The sequence below is a fragment of the Phocoena sinus genome, chromosome 7, assembly GCF_008692025.1.
Source record: "Phocoena sinus isolate mPhoSin1 chromosome 7, mPhoSin1.pri, whole genome shotgun sequence".
NCBI classification, from domain to species: Eukaryota; Metazoa; Chordata; class Mammalia; order Artiodactyla; family Phocoenidae; genus Phocoena; species Phocoena sinus.
Window position 1 is genome coordinate 64,917,401 of NC_045769.1, and position 24,262 is coordinate 64,941,662.

At 41.1% G+C, this 24,262-nt stretch overlaps 1 protein-coding gene across 1 annotated transcript in view; it reads left to right on the forward strand.

Moving 5' to 3' along the window:
• Window positions 1-24,262, forward strand: part of STK39 (serine/threonine kinase 39) — a 307,498-nt gene that overhangs the window by 188,072 nt on the left and 95,164 nt on the right. Inside the window, exons 13-14 of the mRNA XM_032638323.1 lie at window positions 635-697; window positions 2,451-2,518. Coding sequence (XP_032494214.1) covers window positions 635-697; window positions 2,451-2,518 — 131 coding nt within the window. The remainder of the gene's footprint in view (window positions 1-634; window positions 698-2,450; window positions 2,519-24,262) is intronic.

The following is a 24,262-nucleotide window of genomic DNA, read 5'->3' on the forward strand; positions in this document are numbered from 1 at the left end:
TTCACAAAAGTAGGGATTGAGGCAGAAATATTTTGGATATCACATGAGGATCAGGTTTCCAGCTTGGAGAGAAAAATATAACCTATTACTCTAGCTTTTCTTTTGGGGAAAATGTGTTTTAAAAATCCAGCTACCATTACATATTTTTGAAATCCAGTGCTGTGAATAAATTGTTCAAAGTAATGATTAAAGGGGCAGGTTGTGCTAATCCTAACATCCTTTCATTAAGGGGCCCTTAACTTGAGATGAAGTTGTGTGACAAGAAAAAAATGGTCGTTGGGCATCTTTCTGTTATCAGGTTTAAAATATCAAATAGTCCCTGCCTTTTCACTTTAGCTTGGTGGTTCTCTAAAAGCCTAAGGATCACCTGGGGCACTTATTAAAGATACAGATTCTCTTCTGTCTCCATGAAATTCTGAATCGTAGGCTGGATGGTGCCCCGGCATCTTTAACGTGTGTCGTAGGTGATCCCAATGCAAGTAGTCAAAGGACCACACTCTGGGAAATGGTGCTTTAAAATTACTTAAATTATTTAAGATTTTTGTCTCTGATAACTGAGACTTACTGTAACCACACTGAGCTTCACGTCTTATTTTGGTGTTCTTACGTGCTGTAACGGTGGCTCTGTTAACAGATCGCAGTGAACGCCAGCAGCATACCCAAGCAGATACAGTCCCTGTCTGTGCAGGACCCTCAGGTACGTTTCTCTGCCTGTCATTTACGTTGTAGACAGATTTTCTTTTTTCTTTTAACAAAACCTGACATTTTAGAAAGATAGACAATATCAGGGTGGTGCTTCCAAAGCAGGGGCTTGTAAACACTCTTTTTTAATAAGTATGGAGAAAAGAGGACTGTCACTATTGACTGTGATTTTCAGGGCCTCCAACCTTTAAATGATAGGTTCAAGAGCAAGAATTGATTACCAGACTGCTTTTGAAATTGCTGGTACTGTGTGAAATGAGAAAAGGAAAGAAAATGACTCACCATTCTGCTAGATTCCAGCCACAAAACATTATAATTAATTGATACTTTTCTCTTTTGCTCCTGGTTGGATTTCTAAACTGTTTTTATAATTCTTTTATCACTGAATTTTATGGGCCAATTTATCTCTACAACTCGCCTTGTAAAAATAATAGTCCAGTGACTGTGAATGAATTCATATTAAAGGTTATATGACAGAACACGTGTGCCACGAGTTGTGTCGGGTGCTGATGAAGGATGCTGAGCTATCCAGGGCAGGGGCTGTGGACATAGAACTAGAGTGCAGGCCCCCGTTCTGGTTTTGCTGTGTAATTAATAGCCAAGCCCTTCAGCTCTCAAAGTGGTTATACTTTCAAGTATCACCAGCCGGAGGATCACATCTTCCCTCCAAAGCTGCATATTCCATTTAAATTTATTTCTATTCTACCTGATCTGTATTTTATGAAACAGCTGTATGCAGAGGAGATAGAGTGATGGGATTTCATGATTGCAGGTTAGACATCTAGTCCTTGACCCTTACCTTTTATACCCGAGGAAGCAAAGATTTGCAGAGGTGAAGTGGCTCAGCCAAGGTTGCACAACTACTTAGAGGCAGAGCCTTTACATTGTATTGGGCAACTCAGTAAAACACCTTGAAGTAAACTGTAGGGATTGGTTGAATGATAAAAGGAAAGGTAGGGATAACAACAGGTCGCAAGGCAAAGAGTGAAGGAAACAGGAAAAGGGATAAGGATACCTAGTAGTAAATAACATGGTATAGTTTGACTCATTTTCATATACATTATTTTGTTCTCCCAGGAAACTTTTGAGGCAGGTATTATCCCCATTTTGTCAATGAGAAAACAAGTCCGGAGAATGACTTGCCCACAGTCGCATAGCTGGTCAGTGGCAGAGCCAAGTCTTGACCTAAAATCCGTTATTTTTCTACTCCAGTAGGAATGTCTCACGTCCAGGAATTGGTAGGAGTAGGGAGAGGCTGTGTAGGAGAGGCAGTCATAACTGATGATCTGTGTTCAAGGAAATAGAGTCTAGGGGAGAAAGGCGAGAAAGGTGAACTGTGGCCTCACCTACTAGGTTCCTACTTGGTTCCTCCATCCTCTGCATCATGTTTAAAGTGCGCAACCTTTGTGCATCACCCAGGCCCAGTTGGTACAGTCCGCGGCTCGGGTTGCAAGGTGCCCCTCTAGATGGCTTTCCTTTGGACTTAACTGCTGCTTATACCAGTTGTTCCTAGGGCCCGTCCTCCTACTGAGGCTTTCTATATGAAACATTTGAATCCACAGTTGTGATGGGAAGGAGACACCATTCTGGTGTTCACGCAGAGGTCTCATGTGGACAAATAAGACCTGCATGTGTAAAGAGCTAGATTTGAAATTTCCAGGAAGAAAGGGCTCTATGAGTCAAGGGCTATCATGATTTTATGCATGTATTTCCCGAGTTTATAACAGTTTGCTGTTTTGTTTTTAAAGGGCTTACTCAATGCTAGTGAAGACTACAGAGAAGCTTCTTGTGCCGTGAACCTAGTTTTAAGATTAAGGTAAATAATATTGTTTATTTTGCATCACTTTCCCTACGTATAGTACAATATTCTGTTCTCCTTCCTTAGCTTTTCATAATATTAGCATAAAATAAAATTGTTACCTTGTTTGATCTCCCCAAATAGCCTGTGGGTGCTGTATTTCCAGGACTAATTGCTCTCTGCTAGTTGCTTCCCCAAGAAGAATAAGAAAGAAAAGCACCATGTGAGTGTATTTGCAGGCTCAGTGTACCCTTCATTAAGTTTTTTTTTCCTTGCCTTTTCTTCCTTGGGTTTTTCTTTCTCTTTTTTTTTCTTTTCTTTTTTTACGTTAGATCACAGTAAGAGATTTTTAATGAGTTTCTTTCTCACTTCAGCAGTCAGTCTCTGACAGAAATAAACCATGCTTGTACGACAAGTTGCCTGTTCAGAACATTCTTCAGTGACAGGTTTGATCAGCCACTGTGGAGAAATGATAGATATATTATGAAAGAACCCTTAGTCTTCCAGGAAATGGATACAAATATGGTGCCTGACAGTCTAGTCTTTGTATCTAGTGAATGAAAGCTTTCTGTTTCAAGGATTTTAAAAAATAAGGTCAATTGAATGTGCATTCTTTGTTAAGAATTTGGAATCTCAAGACAAAAGAAATTTGCTTGAACTTAATTGTAAATAGTTGAACTTACCAGGGCAATCACCGTCACATTTTTTTAAAAAGATTTTTATTGGAGTAGTTGCTTTACAATGTTGTGTTAGTTTCTACTGTACAGCAAAGTGAATCAGCTCTACGTATACATATATCCCCTCTTTTTTGGATTTCCTTCCCATTTAGGTCACCACAGAGCACTGAGTAGAGTTCCCTGTCACATTGTTGAAGGCATTTTAAAATATGTTCTCCTTTGACAATTAAACAAATAGAACACATGGCTAATGGGCCTTTTTCAGAGCCATGGCTATAAAAGGTGGATTCATTTTCAAGGTTAGTTTCCAGCCCTCTGAATTATCATAATCTGTCAGGGTAGATTGTCTTCGCCATAATCACCCCTTCCTCCTGATGGTCACTCACAACCTGCAGTGCATTTTCCCATACTTACCGTGGGAACCTCACCGCGACCCTTGGTGCAGTGTAATTCAGAGTTGATTTCCAAGTCAAGGTGTGAAATTATTACAAGACTATTTTCCTTCTGTTTGAGAGTAACCTTGCTTGTGATTCACAGTTAGTGTATTTAGCAGTCTCCAGAGAATGAAATAGCCCTTTCCCTTTTCGTTTGACTTTGGAAACAGGTACTCCTTTTATTTTTCACTTGTTCATTTATTCACTTATAAATATTCACCGATATTTCTGAGAAAGCAATTCTGTGCGGGGCTCAGTGTTTGTCTTTGAGACGCAAGGGTGAGCGAGACTACAGAGGTTACGGGCTAGCCCGCTGAACATGCAGTGTTGGAAGTCACCTTTAGAGCCCAGTCATCCAACCTCCTACTTGACATACGCAGGAGTCTTTTCTTCAGTGCCCCTGCTGGGTATTTACCCAGTCCCCGTTCATACTTCAGTTCACTCTTTTTCTGTGAGCACCTCTGTGATACTGAAAAGCTTTAATTGCTATGTCCTCTTGAAGATTTAGCTGACCTTCCTATTCTGGGCTCAAATTCTGACCCTTAGAGCACGTATCAGGTTCTCTGGATAAGTCTCCTGAAGAGTGTTAAAATGCATACTTTGAACCTTATTTCCAAATATTGTTTAGGTCTAGGTACTGGGACAATATAAAACAGTTGCATTCTCTCATTTTTCTGAGAGCCATTTGTTGTTTGCCAGGCTTGCTCTTCTCCTTTCCTAGGCAAAACAGCAAAAGTAACTTTAGCCTTGCTTCTCACAATATAGTTCTATATCCCCCTCACAATCATCCTTGTTTACTCCTATTGACTTTTAGTCTGTATCTGCTTTTGTTACCCTTTTTCTCATGGGCTTAGGTGGTGGTTTTCCTGAGTTCGTGGCTTGGGTCACTAGTCTTAAAAGATTCTCCATGAAGAAAGAGTGCCATGTTCAAATAAGTTAAGAAACAACGGGTAGTATCCATCTATTACACATACACACACACACAACTTTTTTTGGCAATCACAAGGAACATTAACATTAAAGGTTCTAAGAAGTTCTGCAGGAGAGGAATTTGTTTAACGTTGTTTACTCTAAGACCTCTTCAACTTCAGAACTCTTTTCATGGTATTATTTTCCAGTTTAACCTTGTCCCTTTTAAATGGAGCACCCATATTTGAATGTAGGTCTCCAGATGTGATCTGAGCAGGCTAGAATAAAGTAGTTAGTTTATGTGATTTTTTGCAGTTCACACTGTATTTCTCCTAAATAGAGAAATTTATAAATTTCTCCTAAATCAGTCCAAGTTTTCATTGCCTTTTGAAATACCTGTGTACTTTGGTGATGAATTTAGCATGACCCAGCAGTCAAACAAAAACCTCTGATTGTGGTTTTTCCATTTGAAGGGCTACCAAGGCTGACTCTGAACTGCAACTTATGTTTTAAAACTCTGTGCACATCTTAGCATTTGTCACTATAAGAATGGACCTGGTGGTTTTGACTCATTGCTCGCCCAGCGTACATTTCACTCCTGACTGTCAATGTGTTATATTAGTTACAATGTTTGTATATACATCCCTTGTCAATTTGATGACCCTGTCTTTTGCACCTTTATCCAGAACATTGATTATCGTGTTCAACAGTTCAGGTAGGACAGAACCTTCTGGCATCTGTTAGAAACTGCTCACTTTCTGAATGCCTTTCAATAATTAACTAGTATTTTTTGGTATAGTTGCTCAATCAAAAACAAATCCTGTTGACTCTACTGCCTTTTAGTCAACATTTAACTGACTATTCAAAAGGCTATCATAACAGGATCCATTAAAAGTATTTCTGAAATTAAGACATATCAATGATATTTTCAAAAAATGGAAGTGGATTTTAGTATAACTTATTTTTTTTAGCGAACACATGTTTATGCCTAATTGCTTATATGCATCTTTTTTGTTGTTCAATGTTTACAAGGTATTTATTTAAATTCGTGTTTTTTTACATTTGAGAACTCATGAATCTCTCAGAATATGTTGCTGGACCCCTTTAAGGGCGATCCTTGTACAGTTGTGAACAGTGCAGGGGTTAGGAACACTGACCCCCAGCGAAGTTGAAAATCTGCTTATAACTTTACAGTTGACCCTCTGTATACACAGTTCCACATCTACAGATTTAACCAGCTGTGGGGCTGTGTAGTCCTGTGGTATGTATGTATTGAAAAAAAAAATCCGCATATAAGTGGGCCTGCACAGTTCAAATCCCTGTTGTTTGCAGGTCAACTGTACTTTAATTTGAGAAATAGCCTTTGAAAGTTAACAGTTAAAAGCTGTTAAGTTTTGGGGATCACTCTCTGCTGATATAAACATAAGCAGCAGCTACTCTCATTCATCCTATAGATATTTATCAAGCACTTACCTTGTGCATGGCACTGTTCTAGGCCCTGTGACGCAATAAGGGAAAAAAACAAAAGACAAATTTCTTGCCCTCCAGGAGCTTACATTCTAGAGGTAGGGAGAGGAGCAATTCAAATACGAGCATTACTGATACGATATATCAGGTTCTCTGAAGGAAAAGCTGCATCAAGAGGCTAGAAAGTCTGAGGGTGCTGTTCTGTATTAAGGAAGGCATGTTAGTTTTCTATTGCTATGTAACAAGTTACCACAAATTTCGTGGCTTAAAGTAACATCCATTTATTATCTCATAGCTTCTGTAGGTCAGAAGTCTGGACTCGGCCTACTTGGGTCCTCTGCTGTGGCTCACCAGGCTGCAGTTAAGACCTGCTCACCTGGAGCTTGAGGTCTTCTTTCAAGCTCATTTGGGCGTGGCCAGAATTCAGTTCCTTGCAGTTGTGGACTGAGATCTTCGGCTCCTACAGGCCACCCCACTCCAGACAGTTCACAGCCTGACTTTGCTTTCTTCAGGGGGCAGTTGGAGAACATTTCCCCTGCACGCCAAGGACCCAGTCCCTCTGTTAAAGGTTTTTCACCTAATTAAGCCAGTGTCATCTAGAATAATCTCCCTTTTGATTAAGTCGAAATGAACTGATTTGGAACTTGAATTTCATGTGCAGAATCCCTGCACCTTTGTCATAAAACATAATCACAGGAGTGACAGCCCATCGTATTTAAAGGTCCGGGTCACACTCAGGGCAGAGGGTTATGTAGGGCATGGTCACCAGGGGACAGGAAGGTTGGAAGCCATCATAGAATTCTACGTACCGTAAAAGGGCTCTCTAGATAAAGGGATAGTTGAGCAGACCCCTGACAGAAGTGAGGAACCAAGCCATGAGGTTGCTTGGAGGAAGAAAGTTCTAGGCAGAGCAAACAGCGATTGCAAATATTCTGAGCAGGAAGGATGTTCTAAGTAGTTACAGAAACAGCCAGGGAACCAGTATGGCCAGAGTGGTGGTGGGGGGTAAGGTCTGAAGGTTAGCAGGGGCTGAATCATGTAGGGCCATATAGCCTGTGGCGAAGACCTTGGATTTCACTGTTTGTGGATGGGAAACTGTGTTGGAAGGTTTGTGAGCAGAAGAGTTATAACGTGGAGACTAGGCCATATAGAGACCATTCAGGGTGGAAGCAGAGGGCCCATTGGCTGGCTATTGCCCTGGCGCAAAAAATGATGATGTGACCTGGACCAGGGAGGGAAGTAATGGAGGTGGCGAGCGATTATCAGATTCTGGCTGGAGGAGAGAGGACTTAAAAGGTTTGGGCCTGAAAATACAGATGAATGGAGTTGCCGTCTTCTGAGATGAGGAGGGCAGTTAGAGTCACACGTTTGGGCAGAATCAAGAATTCAGTTTTGGACAAGTTCAGTTTGAGTTGTCTAGTGGAAATCTTATCTCATGATGTCAAGTAGGCATTCAGGTATACGAACCTAGATTTCAAAGGAGATGTATTTCTGGGCTAGAGAGAGAAACTTGAGAACTGGTGCATACGGTGGTCCTGTAAGTCAAACAGAGGAAGTCTCAAGAAAGGAGGAATGAAAAGCTGCATCAGTTGTTATCAGTAGATCGAGTACAATGGGAACTGGGAATTCGCCATTGTGTTTGGCAAAATATCAATACATTCTTAACCATTCTTGACCTTGGCAAGAGTTATTTTAGTGGAGTGGTGGGGATAAATGCCTGATAGAACTGGGTTCAGGACAGAGTGGTGAGAGAAAGCACAATGTAACATAGATAGATGACTTGTTAGTATGGATAACTCTTGCTAGAAATTTTCTGTACAGGAGGAGCAAAGAAATGGGGTGTTAGCTCAATGAGAATATGGGATGAAGGGAGGGTTGTTTTTTTTTTAAGTATTGTTTATTGGAAATGATCCAATAGAGAAGGGAAATGGAATGAAAGACGGGACGTTTGTAAGCCTGATGTCCTCAGATGGGTGGGAAGGGATGATGCCCAGGTATCCATGCGGAATGTGCCTTAGACAGGAGAATGGATAGATGTCTGTTTGACATTGCAGCCGCAGTGATGGAAGAGCAGGCAGAGAGGTGCAGGGAGCTTGGTGATTTGGGGTATGGACTTGTGGAGGTCTTCTTCTGTTAATTCTCTTCTCTCAGTAAGGTAAGGAATATCATCATTGAGAGTGAGGAAGGAAAAGATGTTCAAGGTTGGAGAAATGAGGAGATAATTGTGTAGGAGAGCTGGAGAGTCAATTCACCAGGGAGATGTGATAGGATGAACAGGCTGCACCGGTGATCACTTGAGGTTAGGGATTGTGAATTTAAAGTGAACCAGTAGCTTGTTCCCTGAAATGGACATTATCCTGATGTCCCAGAATATAAGTGCGTGTGAGTGTGATCATCATCTAAATGGAAACACAGCATTTAAAAACATTCCTAGAGGGTTCTATGGGCATACCCTCGCAGGCCCCAGCTTGAGTCACTTTTTAAATCATGAACAAATATGGGTCATAGAGTTGCCCCCAGTGGTCTCTTGTGTGTGTGGTGGCAGCCTCCTGACCTCTTCTTTTACCACCAGCACCCCCTCATAGGTCCAGCTTCTCTTAGAACCTTCAACGTTACATGCTCATTGAGTATCAAAATCTGCCATCTGGTGTTGGTCCCTGCCATACAATTTCTTCATACCCCAGTCCCCATTTGAAACCTACTCTGGATCACTTGTACCACCCTGTGTGAGAGGAAGCTGGAAGGTTGTTCTGGCCAGTGTTGATGGGATTTAGGAAATCCGTGTGCTGTTTTGTACCCTTTTCATTCATTTCCATCTAGACCCCAAGATTCTGACATATGTATGTGGTACATATATAGGCACATATTTATATACATATGCAAACGTATGCATATACACACACACACAAATATACCCTCACTCTGTCCTTGTGGGTCACACTGGTCTAGACAGCACGTGGCTATTGGGTGTTAGGAAACAGTGTGCCTGCCTTTCTTATCCCCTGAGGCTATCTGGGCATGACATGTATGTGTATCGTGCTCTGCAGGCTAGTGAGTAGACATCGTTTCATGCCAGCATTTCACCGGTTGTTAACTAATGCTGTTTGGATGGCTGCTTTTTCCATCTCTTGGAAAGGTCACTCTGACTTTCTTTTTGACATAGCATTTTATAGACCTACCTGCTAGGAATATGGCTTCCTTCTCCAAGTTGCTGGGTAAACCTCACTTTCATTCTCTAGGTAGGAAACTGGGAAATACTTTTCACAACGCCGCCTTCTAAAAAGAAAAGACAAATACATTTTAGCTACAAGTAGTATATTTATTTCTCCATTTCTCATTCTGGTGTTCATAGGCAAAAGACTGAGGAGACAAAGGCTAATTTCTTCTTTGAAAAAATATAATATTGCTTTAACTTGCTTTTAAAACTGATCTGTTATATGTAAGGTTGGAGAAAAAGGATTAGACCTTACATCTCCATGTTAAGTGCTGAACATAGTTAAAATGTAGTGTTTTCTTTTTCCATGTATGTACTTTTCTGCAAATAGTCTCTTGTCCATTGTGTGTATCGTAATGTCCAAAAAAATGAGTGTCATAAATTTAGGTACAAGGTAAGGAAATCCTCTTACGTCTGAGGAGAAAAATACCAGCTCCCAAGTGAGCCACCTCATAATTTATGTAACTGTCTGTAGATGTTATTACAGTTTCTGGTTTGAGTTAGGCATTGCACAAATATTTTGTCATTAGTATATTTTTCATAAACTGGAATAGTCATATTTGGCATAAAACATGTTTTCTTAGAGTCAGGCTCAGTGATTTGGAAAAATGATAAACTTATCAGTTAAACTGTTAATTCCTTTGTGTTGGGTGCTGTTCATGCTTTGACCATGCAGCCCGGTGGACTGCAGTTAGTTTAGCTGAAGGCAGCTGTGACAGTTATCACACACAGATGCTTTGGTCTATCCCATCAATTTGCTAATAATGAATTTAATTGGTTATTATGTAGCAATATCATTAGACCTTGATGGGCCAATTAAAGCCCCTAGACCAACAAAATAGTTTTCCTCTTTGTGGGGGAAGAGGATCTCTGGAATAGGATATTTACTTTACAAAAATCCTTTAGCATGACAGTATTACTTACTTTGACTTATTATTTTAGTTTCTCTTTTTAAAAGGTGAACTTAGATATGGGTAAACTGTAGAGTTAGTAAGTTATAATTTCATAAAGAAGGCTGAAGCTGCTAAAAACAATGTTGTTTAGCATTAGTATGCCTGAATTCTAATTCCACGTTATCGTCATTCAGGAGGGATTCGAATTCTTAAATGATTCTCTAGTCTGTAAAATCAGGTTAACTGCATAATTCTTGTCAAGTGGTTGGGGGGCTTGATTAATTTTTCCCCCAAAGGTTAAATAGTGTAGTCATAGTGACCAATTGTGGCAGTGCTTTTTGGTATATGGTCTTTTTCCCCCCCCCCAACAAACTACTTATTTATGGCTTTCTTTGTGCAAGGCTTTGTTGAAAATCCAAAGTTGAATATGACAGGGTCTCTGCACTCAAAGAGCTTACTGTGTAGGCAGATAGATCAGACCCTGCACAAATGACTCTAACACAAGGTAGAAAGTGATAAATGCAATAAGAAGACGGATGAAAAGAAGAGCTATGGGTAGTTAAAGGAAGGTGAGAACCCTTTGGTCTGAATGTTATTTTTGGATTACTTGTTCCCATAGTAACCAGTGTTTATTTTTTTCAACATCCACGTTTTGCGAAGAGTAATGGTTGGGTTGAATCCAGGGGCAGTGTCAGGCTGTGGTCTTTGGTACAGGCCTTATTAGACTTAAATGATTCCTGAGAAGACTATGTTTGTTTTTCAGTAGAGTGGTATGTATTATTATGTAGGTGCCAAGTTATTAGAAATACTGTTCTTTAATATGAAAAATACTTAGCATTTAATTTTTTGGAATGTTCTCCGGTAATTTCCTTTCCTCTGAGAATTGGAGTCTCTGTTGTACTTCTTGGCTATATTGTGAGTGAGGTCCTTCAGAAAGATGAGGTTCCTACAAGGGACCAGGCACAGCGATAAACACTGTGTATGCTTTTTCGTGTTTAATCATCACAAAACCTCTGCAATGTCGATACTGTTGTTACTGACATCTCACAGGTGAGAGACTAAGGCGTAAAGTCGTGGGGGTTACTTGTCCAATACCTTCCAGCTCAGATGAAGCAGAGATGGGTCTTGAACCTGGGTCTGTTGAGCATGCTGGTCCTTGCTGTTTACCACTTGACCCCGTGGCCGTGCTCTATTCAGTTCCATTCTGAATGCCATTAGAAACCCATGTATTTTTAGGATTGTTACATTTACCTGTCTTCTCACTGACATTTTACCTAAGTATTCTTTTAACAGTGTTTCCTGATATGCCCATCATTAAATATTATGACAGCAATACCTGAAAATATTATTTTAGAGGAGATACTAAAGTTGATGATGAAAATAGCAGTCAGCATATGTAGTGTCTTACAACTTTAAAAGCACGGTCATATCACTTGCCTGATTTAATTTTTTTCTTTCATCCTGTGTTTGCTGCTTACAGGTGAAAAAGCAAGATCAGGGATGTTAAGTAACTTTCCTGCAGTCACAGAGATAGTACACTTAGGCTGGAGACTGGGTCTTCTGATGTTAATCCAGTGTTATTGGTGGTGTGGTATAGGTAGATGGTATAAGTAGAGATGATACAGGGTAGTGCAGGGTGTAGATCTTTTGCATTTACAAAATCCTTCTGCTGGTAAACATGCTAAAGGAAGGAAGATTTGTATTCAGAAAAATTTGGTAATGCATGAGAAGCAAAATAGAAGAATTAAAAGCCATTCATTGTGAGAAAATGTCCTTTTCTTTCTGACAGTGGAGCAAGCAGATGTTTGCAAGTGCAAATACTTTCAGCAATAGGGAATGTATAGAGTTCTGTATTTTCAAGCAATATATGGTCATCTTAGAAATTTAGAAAATCAAAGTAAATTAAAAGAACAAGAAATAAAATCTTCCATATCTCACTACCCAGAGATACATCATTACTAGCCTCTTGACAAATATTCTTCTACTCTTTTCTACACTTACGTTAATAATGTTATAGTATAAATTTTTATTTTTTTATTTTTTGCGGTACGCGGGGCTCTCACAGTTGTGGCCTCTCCCGTTGCGGAGCAACAGGCTCCGGATGCACTGGCTCAGCGGCCATGGCTCACGGGCCCAGCTGCTCCACAGTATGTGGGATCTTCCCGGACGGGGGCACGAACCCATGTCCCCTGCATCGGCAGGTGGACTCTCAACCACTGCGCCACCAGGGAAGGCCCTAGTATTTCACAAAACACATAGTGTTTTATGGTCTGCTTTATTTAGTAATGTCTTTGATATCTTTTCATATCTTTGAGTATAAATCTACACAATCCTTTTGGATGGCTTCTTTATATTTTGACTGAGTGTGCCAAAACATGTTACTTTAAAAGTATTATTTGATATTTACGGAATTCCCAGTTTTTCAGTATGGCAGTATATGAAACCTTATATGTGCAAAAATGATGTTTTAAAACTGCCCAGTAGAAAAATCCCCTTTAGCATTGTATTTTGACCTTGCTGAAATGCTCTCAGACTTTGAGAAACCTGGAGATACAAAACGGAGTAAGCCCAGTATCAAAGCACATGAGGATTCTAGGGGATGGTTGTGGTGCTTGGGCCAGCAAGAGGTGTCACTGTCCATGTGGCAGCTGACACTGCTTCCTTGCTCTTCGTTAGGGCTGAGTTCTTAGGCACTGCACTGAGAAGCCATCAAAATGAATGATTCCTGAGTGTAACATGCTAACCACAGTAGAACACAAACGCCAAGTTCCATTTTGCAGCCATTCTTTTGGGTTCTTCCCTCCAGTGCATGTTCTTCAAGAAATCCTCCCTTGGCTGCTTGCTGTGAGCAGCCTGGGGTTAGAGGAAGTGACGTGTGTGGGACATAACTGTTGGAGGAGATGACAGATTGCCTTTATTCTCTTAGAGCCTTACACAGTGCCTAGCATGTGATAGACCCTTAATACATGTGTATTGCACAAGTGCCAACTGAATGATTCTTAACTAAAGGCATTTTCCACAAACTTTGAATATCCAGATGCCTCCCAAGATTTGTATGTATGTATGTATGTATGTATGTGGCTAAAGATGTTACAGTGAAACAATAGTTTTTGATGTTATAGTGGAAATGTGTACAAAAAGTACTTCTTCACTAGATTTTCTCTACAAAAATTCCCAAGTGAGATAATACTTTAGGTATAATCTATTTTATTTTTTAAAACACATACGGACTCCATGCTATAGAATTGCAAGATGGTTTCTGTGGCAGAGATATGAACAAAGTCATGCTGAAAGAGGATCCTTACAGGAGCATCCTCTGCCTTTCCTATGTATCCAGCTTGGATTACTTCCTCTAGGGTTGTCACCAACATCCATTGGCCATACCTGCCTCTGGGTCTCAGCACCAGGTCTCAACTTGTGAGTTTCGAAGTGTCGGTGTGTTACGCTTCTTCCTCCAGACCCCGCTCTGGTAGAAGTTTCCCTGTTAAAAAGTCTTCCTGAGTCCTACAGGCAGCTTAAAGGTGGCAGCTGGCGTGTCTCTGTGGAGCTTACCCACAACTGCAGCTCTGTTGCAGAATGTTTTCAGGGCAGCTCTCATCTAACCTCGGAAGGGCAGTGAATTGTGCAGTGTCACGTGACCAGTCACTATCGGTGCCAAGAATAGAACCCCCAAATCAGCCTGCGGAGGGGTAGCCTCCTCGCCGTCCTCTCTCTCATCGTGAGTTCTGCCCTGCTCTGGCCAGCAGTCAGTCTTACTTGCTGGACCAAATGTTTGGTCACATTTCTGGGACTTTCACGTCTCCCCTGAACTCTTGCATCTTTCTCATGAGCTTTTTTTTTTTTTTTTTTTTTTTTTTTTTTAACATCTTTATTGGGTCATGAGCTTTTTAAATGTAATCGAACAGATAGGCATGAAGAGAAAATGTCTTAAAATAGTGGGTACCTTAAGAAGATTTGGTGTCATTTAAGTCAATGTTAATTACCTGAGATACCTTGGCTGGCAATAGCCCCGAAATTTTAGCAAACACCTGAGTGTTTTAAGTTATCCTTTCTGTCATTTTGCAGAGGCTGTCTCTTATCCTTTTTTATATTCCACCTTTCCTAGCTGCTGCTGATGTAACCCAGTGCTGTTAGCATTCTAAGAATTCTCCTCTCCAGTTTTATCACGGAAGGTTTTCTCTTAGGACGCATCCTCTTGATCAGAGATGAATAATTCTGAGGTCTGTTTGCAAAGTTATTTCAGTTACCATATTCCTGGAGATAACGAGCGGTGAGATTTCTTCCTCAAAATGTTGAGTCTTGGAAAAGCAACAAGCATATTTCAGTTTGGAGGCTTTCTCTGCATTAACTTTTCTTTCCCCATTGAAACCAGACTCCCTGGAATATACTTTCAACTTTATTGTGCAATTCTCAGAGTGCTAGAAAACTTTGTTCTTCTTGTAAAATTGATACAGTTGTTAACTGGTGGTGTAGTGGGAAGTCTCTGCTGCCCAGTGAAATTCATTGATTGGTCTTTGTATTCGTTTTCTATTGCTGCTGTAATAAATTACCACAAACCTAGTGGCTTAGAACAGCACAAATTTATCATCTTTATTATTTATTCTTATCTTACAGTTCTGTAAGTCAGAAGTCTACATGGGTCTCAATGGGCTAAAAAATCACGGCATCGGCAGGGCTGTGCCCTTTCAGGAGCCTCTAGAGAAGAATATGTTTCCTTGACTTTATTTTTTTTTAAAGACTTTTTTTTTTTTTTTTTTTTTTTTGCGGTACGCGGGCCTCTCACTGTTGTGGCCTCTCCCGTCGCGGAGTACAGGCTCCGGACGCGCAGGCTCAGCGGCCGTGGCTCACGGGCCCAGCCGCTCCGCGGCACGTGGGATTCTCCCGGACCGGGGCACGAACCCGTGTCCCCTGCATCGGCAGGCGGACTCTCAACCACTGCGCCACCAGGGAAGCCCAAGACTTTATTTTTTAAGAGCAGTTTCAGGTTCAGAGCAAAACTAAGAGGAAGGTGTGGAGGTGTCCCATTTACCCCTGGACCCCACACATGCTTAGCTGCCTTCCCCGTGTACACCCCTAACAGTGTGGTACATCTGTTACAGTCTGGGAGACTACAGTGACATGTCCGTATTCTTCAAAGTCCTGTAGTGTACATTACAGTCCACTCTTGGTGTTGTACATGCTATGATTTTGGACAAATGTATCCACCATTATAGTACCACGTAGAGTGTTTTCACTGCCCTAAAAATCCTCTGGGCTCTGCCTGTTAGCCCCCTCCCACACTCCTGGCAACCACTGATCTTTTTACTGTTTCTGTGGTTTTGCTTTTCCCAGAACGTCATATAGTTGGAATGTGCATTTGAGGTTCCTCCACGTCTTTTCATGATTTGATAGCTCATTTCTTTGTAGCCACGAGCACTGTGCATTTTCTGTATGTTCCACAGTTGGTTTATTCATTCACCTACTGAAGGACATCTTGGTTGCTTCCAAGTTCGGGCAATTATGAATAAAGGTGTTATAAAACATCCACGTGTATGTTTTTGTGTAGACATAAGTTTTCAGTCCCTTTGGGTAAATACCAAGGAGCATGATTGCTGGATCGTATGTTAAGAGTATGTGTAGGGCTTCCCTGGTGGCGCTAGTGGTTGAGAACCTGCCTGCTAATGCAGGGAACACGGGTTCGAGCCCTGGTCTGGGAAGATCCCACATGCCGCGGAGCAACTGGGCCCGTGAGCCACAACTACTGAGCCTGCGCGTCTGGAGCCTGTGCTCCGCAACAAGAGAGGCCGAGACAGTGAAAGGCCCGCGCACCGCGATGAAGAGTGGACCCCACTCGCCGCAACTAGAGAAAGCCCTCGCACAGAAACGGCGACCCAACACTGCCAAAAATAAATAAATAAATTTAAAAAAAAAAAAAAAAAAAAGAGTATGTGTAGTTTTGTAAGAAACTGCCAAACTGTCTTCCAGAGTTGCTGTACCATTTTGTGTTCCCACCAGCAATGAATGAGAGTTCCTATTGCTCCACATCCTCACCGGCATTTGGTGCTGTCATTATCAATGTTCCAGATTTTGGCCATTCTAATGGTGTGTAGTGGTATCTGTGTTTTAATTTGCATTTCCCTGATGACATGTGATGTGGAGGATCTTTTCCTATGCTTATGTGCCATCTGTGTATATTCTTCGAAGTGTTTGTTAAAGTCTTTGGCCCATTTTTCTTTTTCTTATTGTTGAGCTTCAAAGGTTCTTTGTATGTGTTGGACAATAGTCCTTTATCAGATACATCTTTTGCCAATATCTTCTCCCAGTCTGTGGCTTGTCTTCTCCTTCTCTTGACATTGTCTTCCGCACAGCAGAGGTCTTTAAATTTAATGAAGTCAGATTATCAATCATTTCTTTAATGGACTGTGCCTTTGGTGTTGTATCTAAATAGGCATCATCATACCCAAGGTTATCTCCAGGAGGCAATTATCAAGACTCTCAGTTACTCAGAAATTGGAATTATCAAGGCTCTCACTTACTCAGAAATTGGAGTTTATTTTTCTTGCTGCTTTCATTTATGTCGTTATCCAACATTACTTATGTTTCCTAGGTATTAAGCGTCGGCTGGGAGGGAATTGTTTAACTCGGGGAGTCTTTGCCTTCTCCAGTTCACTCTCATAGACCTGCAGTGTTCTGCAGTGCTTGTTTCACACTGTTTCTTCTTGACTCTGCATCAGCTGACAGTTCACAGAGCATCTGGGCAAAGGGCCTGCCTGTTTATAAGATGCTCAGTCACCCCAGGTTATCAGTGCTGTCACTAGTTACTCCTTTTGCAAATGGCGATAAAAAAAAAATCATCTTCTCAGTAGCATGATGTATTGGGTTGTTTGCTGGAGTTGACGATGTTTAGTCTGAGGGCTGCTGTTGAGACTGTAACATAGGTAAAGGAAGGTGTGTGGCTAGGGGCTGGAGGTGGCCTTTCACAAATGGCTAAGCTTGGCCCAGTGTTTATGAAAGAAGGTGAAAAACATTAACTTACCTGAACTTAAATGCATAGTCTGAGAAAGAGGTAGAAAATACTCACTAGATTTTAGGGGACCACAGCAAAATGAAAGCTCATCTCGTGATAAGGCTCTTAATGAGAATTTCACTGCATAGAGAAACTAGAGGTTATCTTCCGAGTTCCCAGCCTCTGGGCCACGTGGAAATTGGACCGTTACACAAATACGGGAACTACTCTTCTTAAAAATTTTCAGAAAATAAAACTCTGTCCTTTCCTCTGATAATCTGCTTAGCTCTGTGAGTTTTCCCAGTGAGGTACGTAGTTAAGTAACTTTAATCTCCAAAAGAAAGTATGAGTTTTGGTGGAGTTTTTAATGCATTTGGACACTGAAGATGCTGGAAAGCACGCCTGGCCACAACATATTTATGTAAGTCTTCTTCAGAACCCTCGGCTCCTTTTTATTTGCAGAAGTATGTCTCTTATCAAGGAAGTGGTGGAGGGCTTCTGCCCTGGGTGGTTTCCACTTTCTCCGACACAGGGAGCCCCCAGGACCAGGGGTTGCTCCTCTCACACCCATTGGTTTGGGGCTCTACCTGTGCTTGTCGTGTAAGTCAGAGCCCACTTGGGTGGGTTCTCTGTGATGACTCGTCAATTTTCTGAATGGAGATTTGCCCACTTGCCAGCTGGTTGCCTTTGTTGTCTTAATGGAGAACCTCTGCGGATTCAGTAAAATCAAACTGTGCACATTTGTCTGAAGGTGGTTCTAGATTTTCATGCAGTGGAGTGGGTACGAGGTCGGCTTGGTGAAAAAGGTATTGGAATTTTTGTACTTTGATCCATTCTCTTTTTATGGCTTGATTGAACTATTTTGCTCCCTCGCTCAAAGAGAGGTCTTTCTCTGAGAATGTTCAGATGAAGTATTAGTCCTTTAAAAGGCTTAAAGCGAATGTTTACTACCACAGCAAGGACGATACCATTTTAAACTCTTGCATTGTAAATCACACCAAGGATCCTCCTCAGGCCTTTTGCCTGCATTAGGCTAACTGCTGTGTTGAAGGAAAGTGTAGTGTTTGCTCAGAGTTCTTCGAGCAATGTGTGGGTAGCTAAGATAAGTCTTTTTCCTTTCTCAAAATATTCTGTCTCCCTCACTACTCCCTCTCAGAAAATCTAATGGAAAATGAGGAGGTGAAAAAAGCAGGGCTAGAAGATATTTTAATAATCCTTCCTTCATTCTTTTTAATCAGTTTGTTGAATACTGAGTCCTATCTGGGGTAAAAATGAAAGTTTTATTTTTCTTTCATCACCATTTTCCAAGAGCTTTGTTGAGTCTTCCTTTGCCATCTTTTAATGGTGTCTTGGGCTGTAGCCCATAATTCTCCGGTGAGTTATGACATAAAGAAGTCAAGTCTAGTCGAAACTTCAGTCTCTATTCAATTTAGCCTTTATGTCTCCTCCCCTCCCCCACTTGTCCTCTCTGGCTGAGTAGGGGACACACTCAGCTATTTCACCCTATTCCACCCTCCCTTTTCTGCGCTGCTTTCTCCTCTCGGTTGTCACTGCTTCGAAAACACTAACTGGCTGCCAGTGTCCTCTTTGGTGGGGACCCTGCTGGGACTCTGAAGAGTTCTGATCCAGCACCTTCTTGCCTTCACCTGGGCAGGTGGGCAGGAGGTCTCAGGAGTAGGATCACAGCAGGATGGCTTGGTTTTGGCTGCCTTCCCCTTGACTCCTTTGGCAAACCAAGCGTGAGTATGTATACAGGCTCTACGGCTGCTCCTTCTCTCCACTGTGCTGTATCTCACCAGTTCTCTTCTTCTTGCTCAGGGAGTTAGGAGTGGGCTGATAAAGTTGATAAATTTGCCCCATAAGCAGATAAACTTGTGTGGAGTGAGGTGCCAACCTTTCCTCCTTACAGGCACCTCTGATGTGTTAAGTGATGCTCTGGGAGACTTCTGTAGTTGGCTTGGTATTGGGGCTGTCCCAGCACATTCTCTGGACCAGTAATTCACCGTTGAAGATTGTTTGACCTTCTGCACCCGCACCCTTGAATTTTGTTCATATAGGTAAGGGTTGAGGGAGTCATAGGTCATGACTGGTACTAGTAGAGTGATTTTGGTGAGTTATTAATAAGGGTTGGAGTGGCTGACCTCTAATATTTGCAGCACTCTTTAGAATACGTGGTTTCTGATGCCTGTCTGTCCTTGGCTTAGCATCCTGGGAACCAATTTTGGAGTAACAGGAAAAGATCCACTCAATGTCTGCTGATACAGGCATGCATCTCCATGTAGAGCTAATTCTGGGCAAGTTACCTAGAGAATATCATGAAACATAACCCTTGGCCTTTGAGGATCATATTACATTTAAATTTAAGGAAATAAAAATAGAAACATAGGAAATATTAAATAGCTGTATCAGGCATCGTGTGATGAATTGTTCAAATAAATGTAATTGAGGATCAGTGGTGCAGTAATTGAGGATAATGGTGCAGTGTCCACTGGATTAGCCCGCCAAGACCGCATCTCTGACCTGTTACAAGGGCTGTGGCAGGGGGTGAGTGAGGAGGTGACCGTGTGGGGTGCCTTCCAGCTGTGCTGTGCAGCTCCTAGCTGTGCTCTACAGACTATGAGGAATGGGAGGAGTGGAAGAGGAAATGTGAAAAGGTACTAATGCACAGCTTTTTTTTGTTTTTGTTTTTGTTTGCGGTACGCGGGCCTCTCACTGCTGTGGCCCCTCCCGTTGCGGAGCACAGGCTCCGGTCGCGCAGGCTCAGCGGCCATGGCTCTCGGGCCCAGCCGCTCTGCGGCATGTGGGATCCTCCCGGACCGGGGCACAAACCCGCGTCCCCTGCATCGTCAGGCAGACTCCCAACCACTGCGCCACCAGGGAAGCCCCCTAATGCACAGTTTTAAGACTAACTTGATTTAAAAATAAAAAAAGCAAGCTGAACTTTGAAATATTATTACATTCTCGGTTGGAACTTTTTCGGCGGGGGAGAGGGGTCTGTCATACTTGCGAAGGTGCGAATGAGAAATGTACCTTTGAGAACTGCTTTTCTTTTTTAATAGAAATTGCAAGGAGCTTGCTGTTTGCTCACTGCTTTTCTTGCCTGTCTCTGTTACCAGGTGTATTCCTATTCGGTGTACTGATTCATTTTTCACTGTATTTAATTGATAGGGAATTAAAAATGCCCACCCTCTTTGGTAATGGTCCTGCTAAAATTGTCACTGTGCTTGGGTTTTCGGATACAGTTGGTGGTTTTGCCCCCGGTTTGCGGCTTGCTGCATTCTCAGCCTCCTCCCCCCAGTCTGATTTGTCTTCTGTGACCCATGCCCAACATGCTTATCACCTCTCCTTTCACTTGATACAGTCTTCACTGTCCTTCCCAAAAAAGCTGTCACTGGTTTCGCTGAGTCTGCCCCACCACAGTGCAGCAGAGACAGTGTATGAATTTGGGGTGTTGATGGACTTAGTAGCATGTACCTTTTAATCTTCCGCTTTCTTTTTGTAAGCTCCTGGTCTTTCTATCCTTTCCTTTTTGTTTCTTAGAGAATTATTAGAGGCTGTTCTCTTCATTGTTGTCATCTTTTATATAAAACTGCCTTTGGGTCATATTCCAGTATTGTATCCAGATTACCTTGAAGACAAATCAAGCTGCTGCTCGGTAACCTCTCTAAGCCTAGAATTGAATTTATGACATTCGTTAAATCACCATGTTTTAGGGACTCCAGATTTATCTTGGTGGCCTTGGACTTCAAGTTGTGTGTTGAGTGATAAGGAAAAGACATATTTTTTCCCCATTTATTCTCTACTGTTGGAGCTGGAAGGTTCATGAAGTTTAAGCTTACCTTAAAGGGAGGCTATCTCAGCCATTACCCCGACAATACCCTTGATGTCCTCAATAGTATTTCAGGGACCTTTCCTCTGTCCCTCAAAAGTCAGGTATTATTATTTACTGACACTGCTGCGTAACTCAGAAGAAAGGAGCCACATAAAAATGATACACTTTAAACAGCCTATGGATACATTTAGTGGCCTGTGGAGCTGCTCTCAAGGAAAGTGGAAGGTGGACTGTGGACACCGTCTCCGCACTCGCCCCACGGCCTTGCTCCAGCTTGCCGATAACACCCAGAAAAGAGCGTATACAGTTGTCTGGAACCCTAATTTTTGTGACTGCTGCCCAGGGGACACCTTCAGATTGTCTGGCTCAGGTAGCCAGCAGGGCTTACACTTGTGGCCCCTCAGGATTGTATATATGTGTATACTTGTAAAAGCTGCTGCCTGAGGGTCTGGCTTCTAGTCAGCCTGAGCCTAGGTGCTGAGATCCTCCCCTTTGGGACACTGACAGGTCTTGGCACCCACTCAGCAGTGGGATCCATTAAAAATATAATAGGCTGCTTGGACAAGCACAGAGGTTTAAGAGATGAAGAGCTGGGGCACGGCTGGGCAAAAAAGTTCATCTCCTACTCCTTCAAGATGGGGGAGATGGTTGTTTCATCTTCTGTATACACAGAAAGTCAAGCAACATAAAGAAACAGAGGAATATGTTAATGAAAGAACAAGATAAAACCTCAGGGGGGAAAAAAACCCTCAATGAAATGGAGATAAGTTAATTTACCTGATAAAGAGTTTGAAGTAATGGTCATAAAGATGCTTACTGAACTGAGGAGATGAATGGATGAACACAGCGAGAACTTCAACGAGACAAAAAATATATGAAAGTACCAAGTAGAAGTCCCAGAGTTGACAAATACAATAATTGAACTGAAAAATACAGTAGAGTGGTTCAGTAGTAGACTAGATGAAACAGAAGAAAGGACCACTCAAGTCAAAGACAAGGTAGTGGAACTGACCCAATCAGAGCAGCAAAATGAAAAAAGAATGAAAAAATGTGAAGATAGCTTATGGGACTTACGGGACAACATCATACAGACTAACATTTGCATCATAGGACTCCCAGAAGGAGAAGAGAGAGAAAGGGGCAGAAATCTTATTTGAAGAAATAATGGCTGAAAAATTCTCTAACTTGGAGAAGGAAACAGACATCCAGATTCAGGAAGCCCAGAAAATTTCAAATACCCAAAGAGACCCACACCAAGACATGATACAATTAACTTGTCAAAAGTTAAAGACAAGTTGAAAATATTAAAAGCAACAGGAGAAATCAACTTTTTACATACAAAGGAACTCCCATAAGACTCTCAGACGATTTTTCAGCACAAATTTTGCAGGCCACAAGGGAGTGGCACAATTCAAAGTGCTGAAAGAAAGAAAAACTTCCAACCCAAAATAGTCTACCTGACAAAGTTATCATTCAGAACTGAAGGATAGATTAAAAAGTTTACCACCCAAGCAAAAGCTAAAGGAGTTCATCACCACTAAACTGGCTGTATAAGAAATGTATAAGGGACTTGTTTAAGCTGAAAAGAAAGAACACTATAAACAGGAACAAGAACACATATGAAAGAATCTCTCTGAAAAAAGTAAATATGCATTAAAGGTAGTGGGTTAATTATAAAGCTAGTTTGAAGATTAAAGAAGTAGTTTTTTTAAAAAAACCCATGATTACAATAATTAGAGATACACAAGATAAAAAGATGTAAAATGTGAGATCAAAAACATAAAATGTGGTGGGGGAGAGTAAAAATATTGAGCTTTAGAATGGAATCAATTTTAAATTGTTATTAACTTAAACTAGACTGCTATAAGTTGTTATATGTAAGTCTCATGGTAACCACAAAGCAAAAACCTATACTAAATACAAATGATCAAGAGAAAGGAATACAAGCATACCATTAAAGAAAGTCATCAAACAACAAAAAAGAGCAAGAGAAGAAATGAACAGAGAGGAACTACAAAAACAGCTACAAAACAATTAACAAAATGGCAATAAGCACATACCCATCAATAATTACTTTAAGTATAAATGGTCTAAACCCTCCTGTCAAAAGACATAGAGTGATGGAATGGATAAAAAACAAGACTCACCTATATGCTGCCTACAAGAGACACAATTTAGATGTAAGGAAACACACAGACTGAAAGTGAGGGGATGGAAAAAGATATTCCATGCAAATAGAAACCAAAAGAAATCTGGAACAACTATACCTAGACAAAGTAGACTTTAAAATAAAGAAATAAGAAAAGTCTCAAACAGCCTAACTTGACACCACAGAAAACTAGAAAAAGAAGAACAAATAGGCCCAGAGTTAGTAGAAGGAAGGCAATAATAAAGATTAGGGCAGAAATGAATGAAATAGAGACTGAAATGACAACAGAAAAGGTCAGTGAAACTTAAGAGCTAGTTCTCTAAAAAGAAACAAAACTCACAACCCTCTAGATAGATTCACCAAGAGAAAAGGAGATAGAGCTCAAATAAAATCAGAAATGAAAGAGGAGACATTACAGCTGGTATCAAACAAATATGAAGGATCATAGAGACTACTATGAACAAGTATATGCCAAGAAGTTGGACAACATGGGAGAAATGGATAAATTCCTAGAAACATACAACTTGCCAAGCCTAAATTAAGATGAAATAGAAAATCTGAACAGACCAGTTACTAGCAAGGAGATGGAATCAGTAATCAAAAACCTCCCAACAAACAGAAGTCCAGGATCAGATTTCTTTGCTGGTTAATTCTACCAAACATTGAAAAAAGAATTAATACCAATCTTTAAATCTTCCAAAAAATAAAAGGGGAATACTTCCAAACATATTTTATGAGGCCAGCATTACCCTGGTACCAAACCCAGAAAAGGATGCCACAAAAAAGAAAATCACAGGCCAGTATTCCTGATGAACATAAATGTAAGAGTCCTCAACAAAATATAGCAATCTAAATTCAGCGATACATTAATGATCAAGTTGGATTTATCCCAAAGATGCAGGAATGGTTCAACCTCTGCAAATCAGTCAATGTCATATGCCATATTTACAAAAAATAAGTCATATGATCATCTCAGTAGATGCAGAATAGATCTCAGTAAATACAGAAAAAGCATTTGATAGAATTAAACATCCATTTATGATTAAAAAATCTCAACCAAGTGGGTATAGTGGGAACATACTTCAACATAATAAAGGCCATAAAAGACAGGCCCACAGGTAACATCATACTTAACAGTGAAATGCTGAAAGCTTTTTCTCTAAGATCAGGAACAAGACAAAGATGTCTGCTCTTCCACTTTT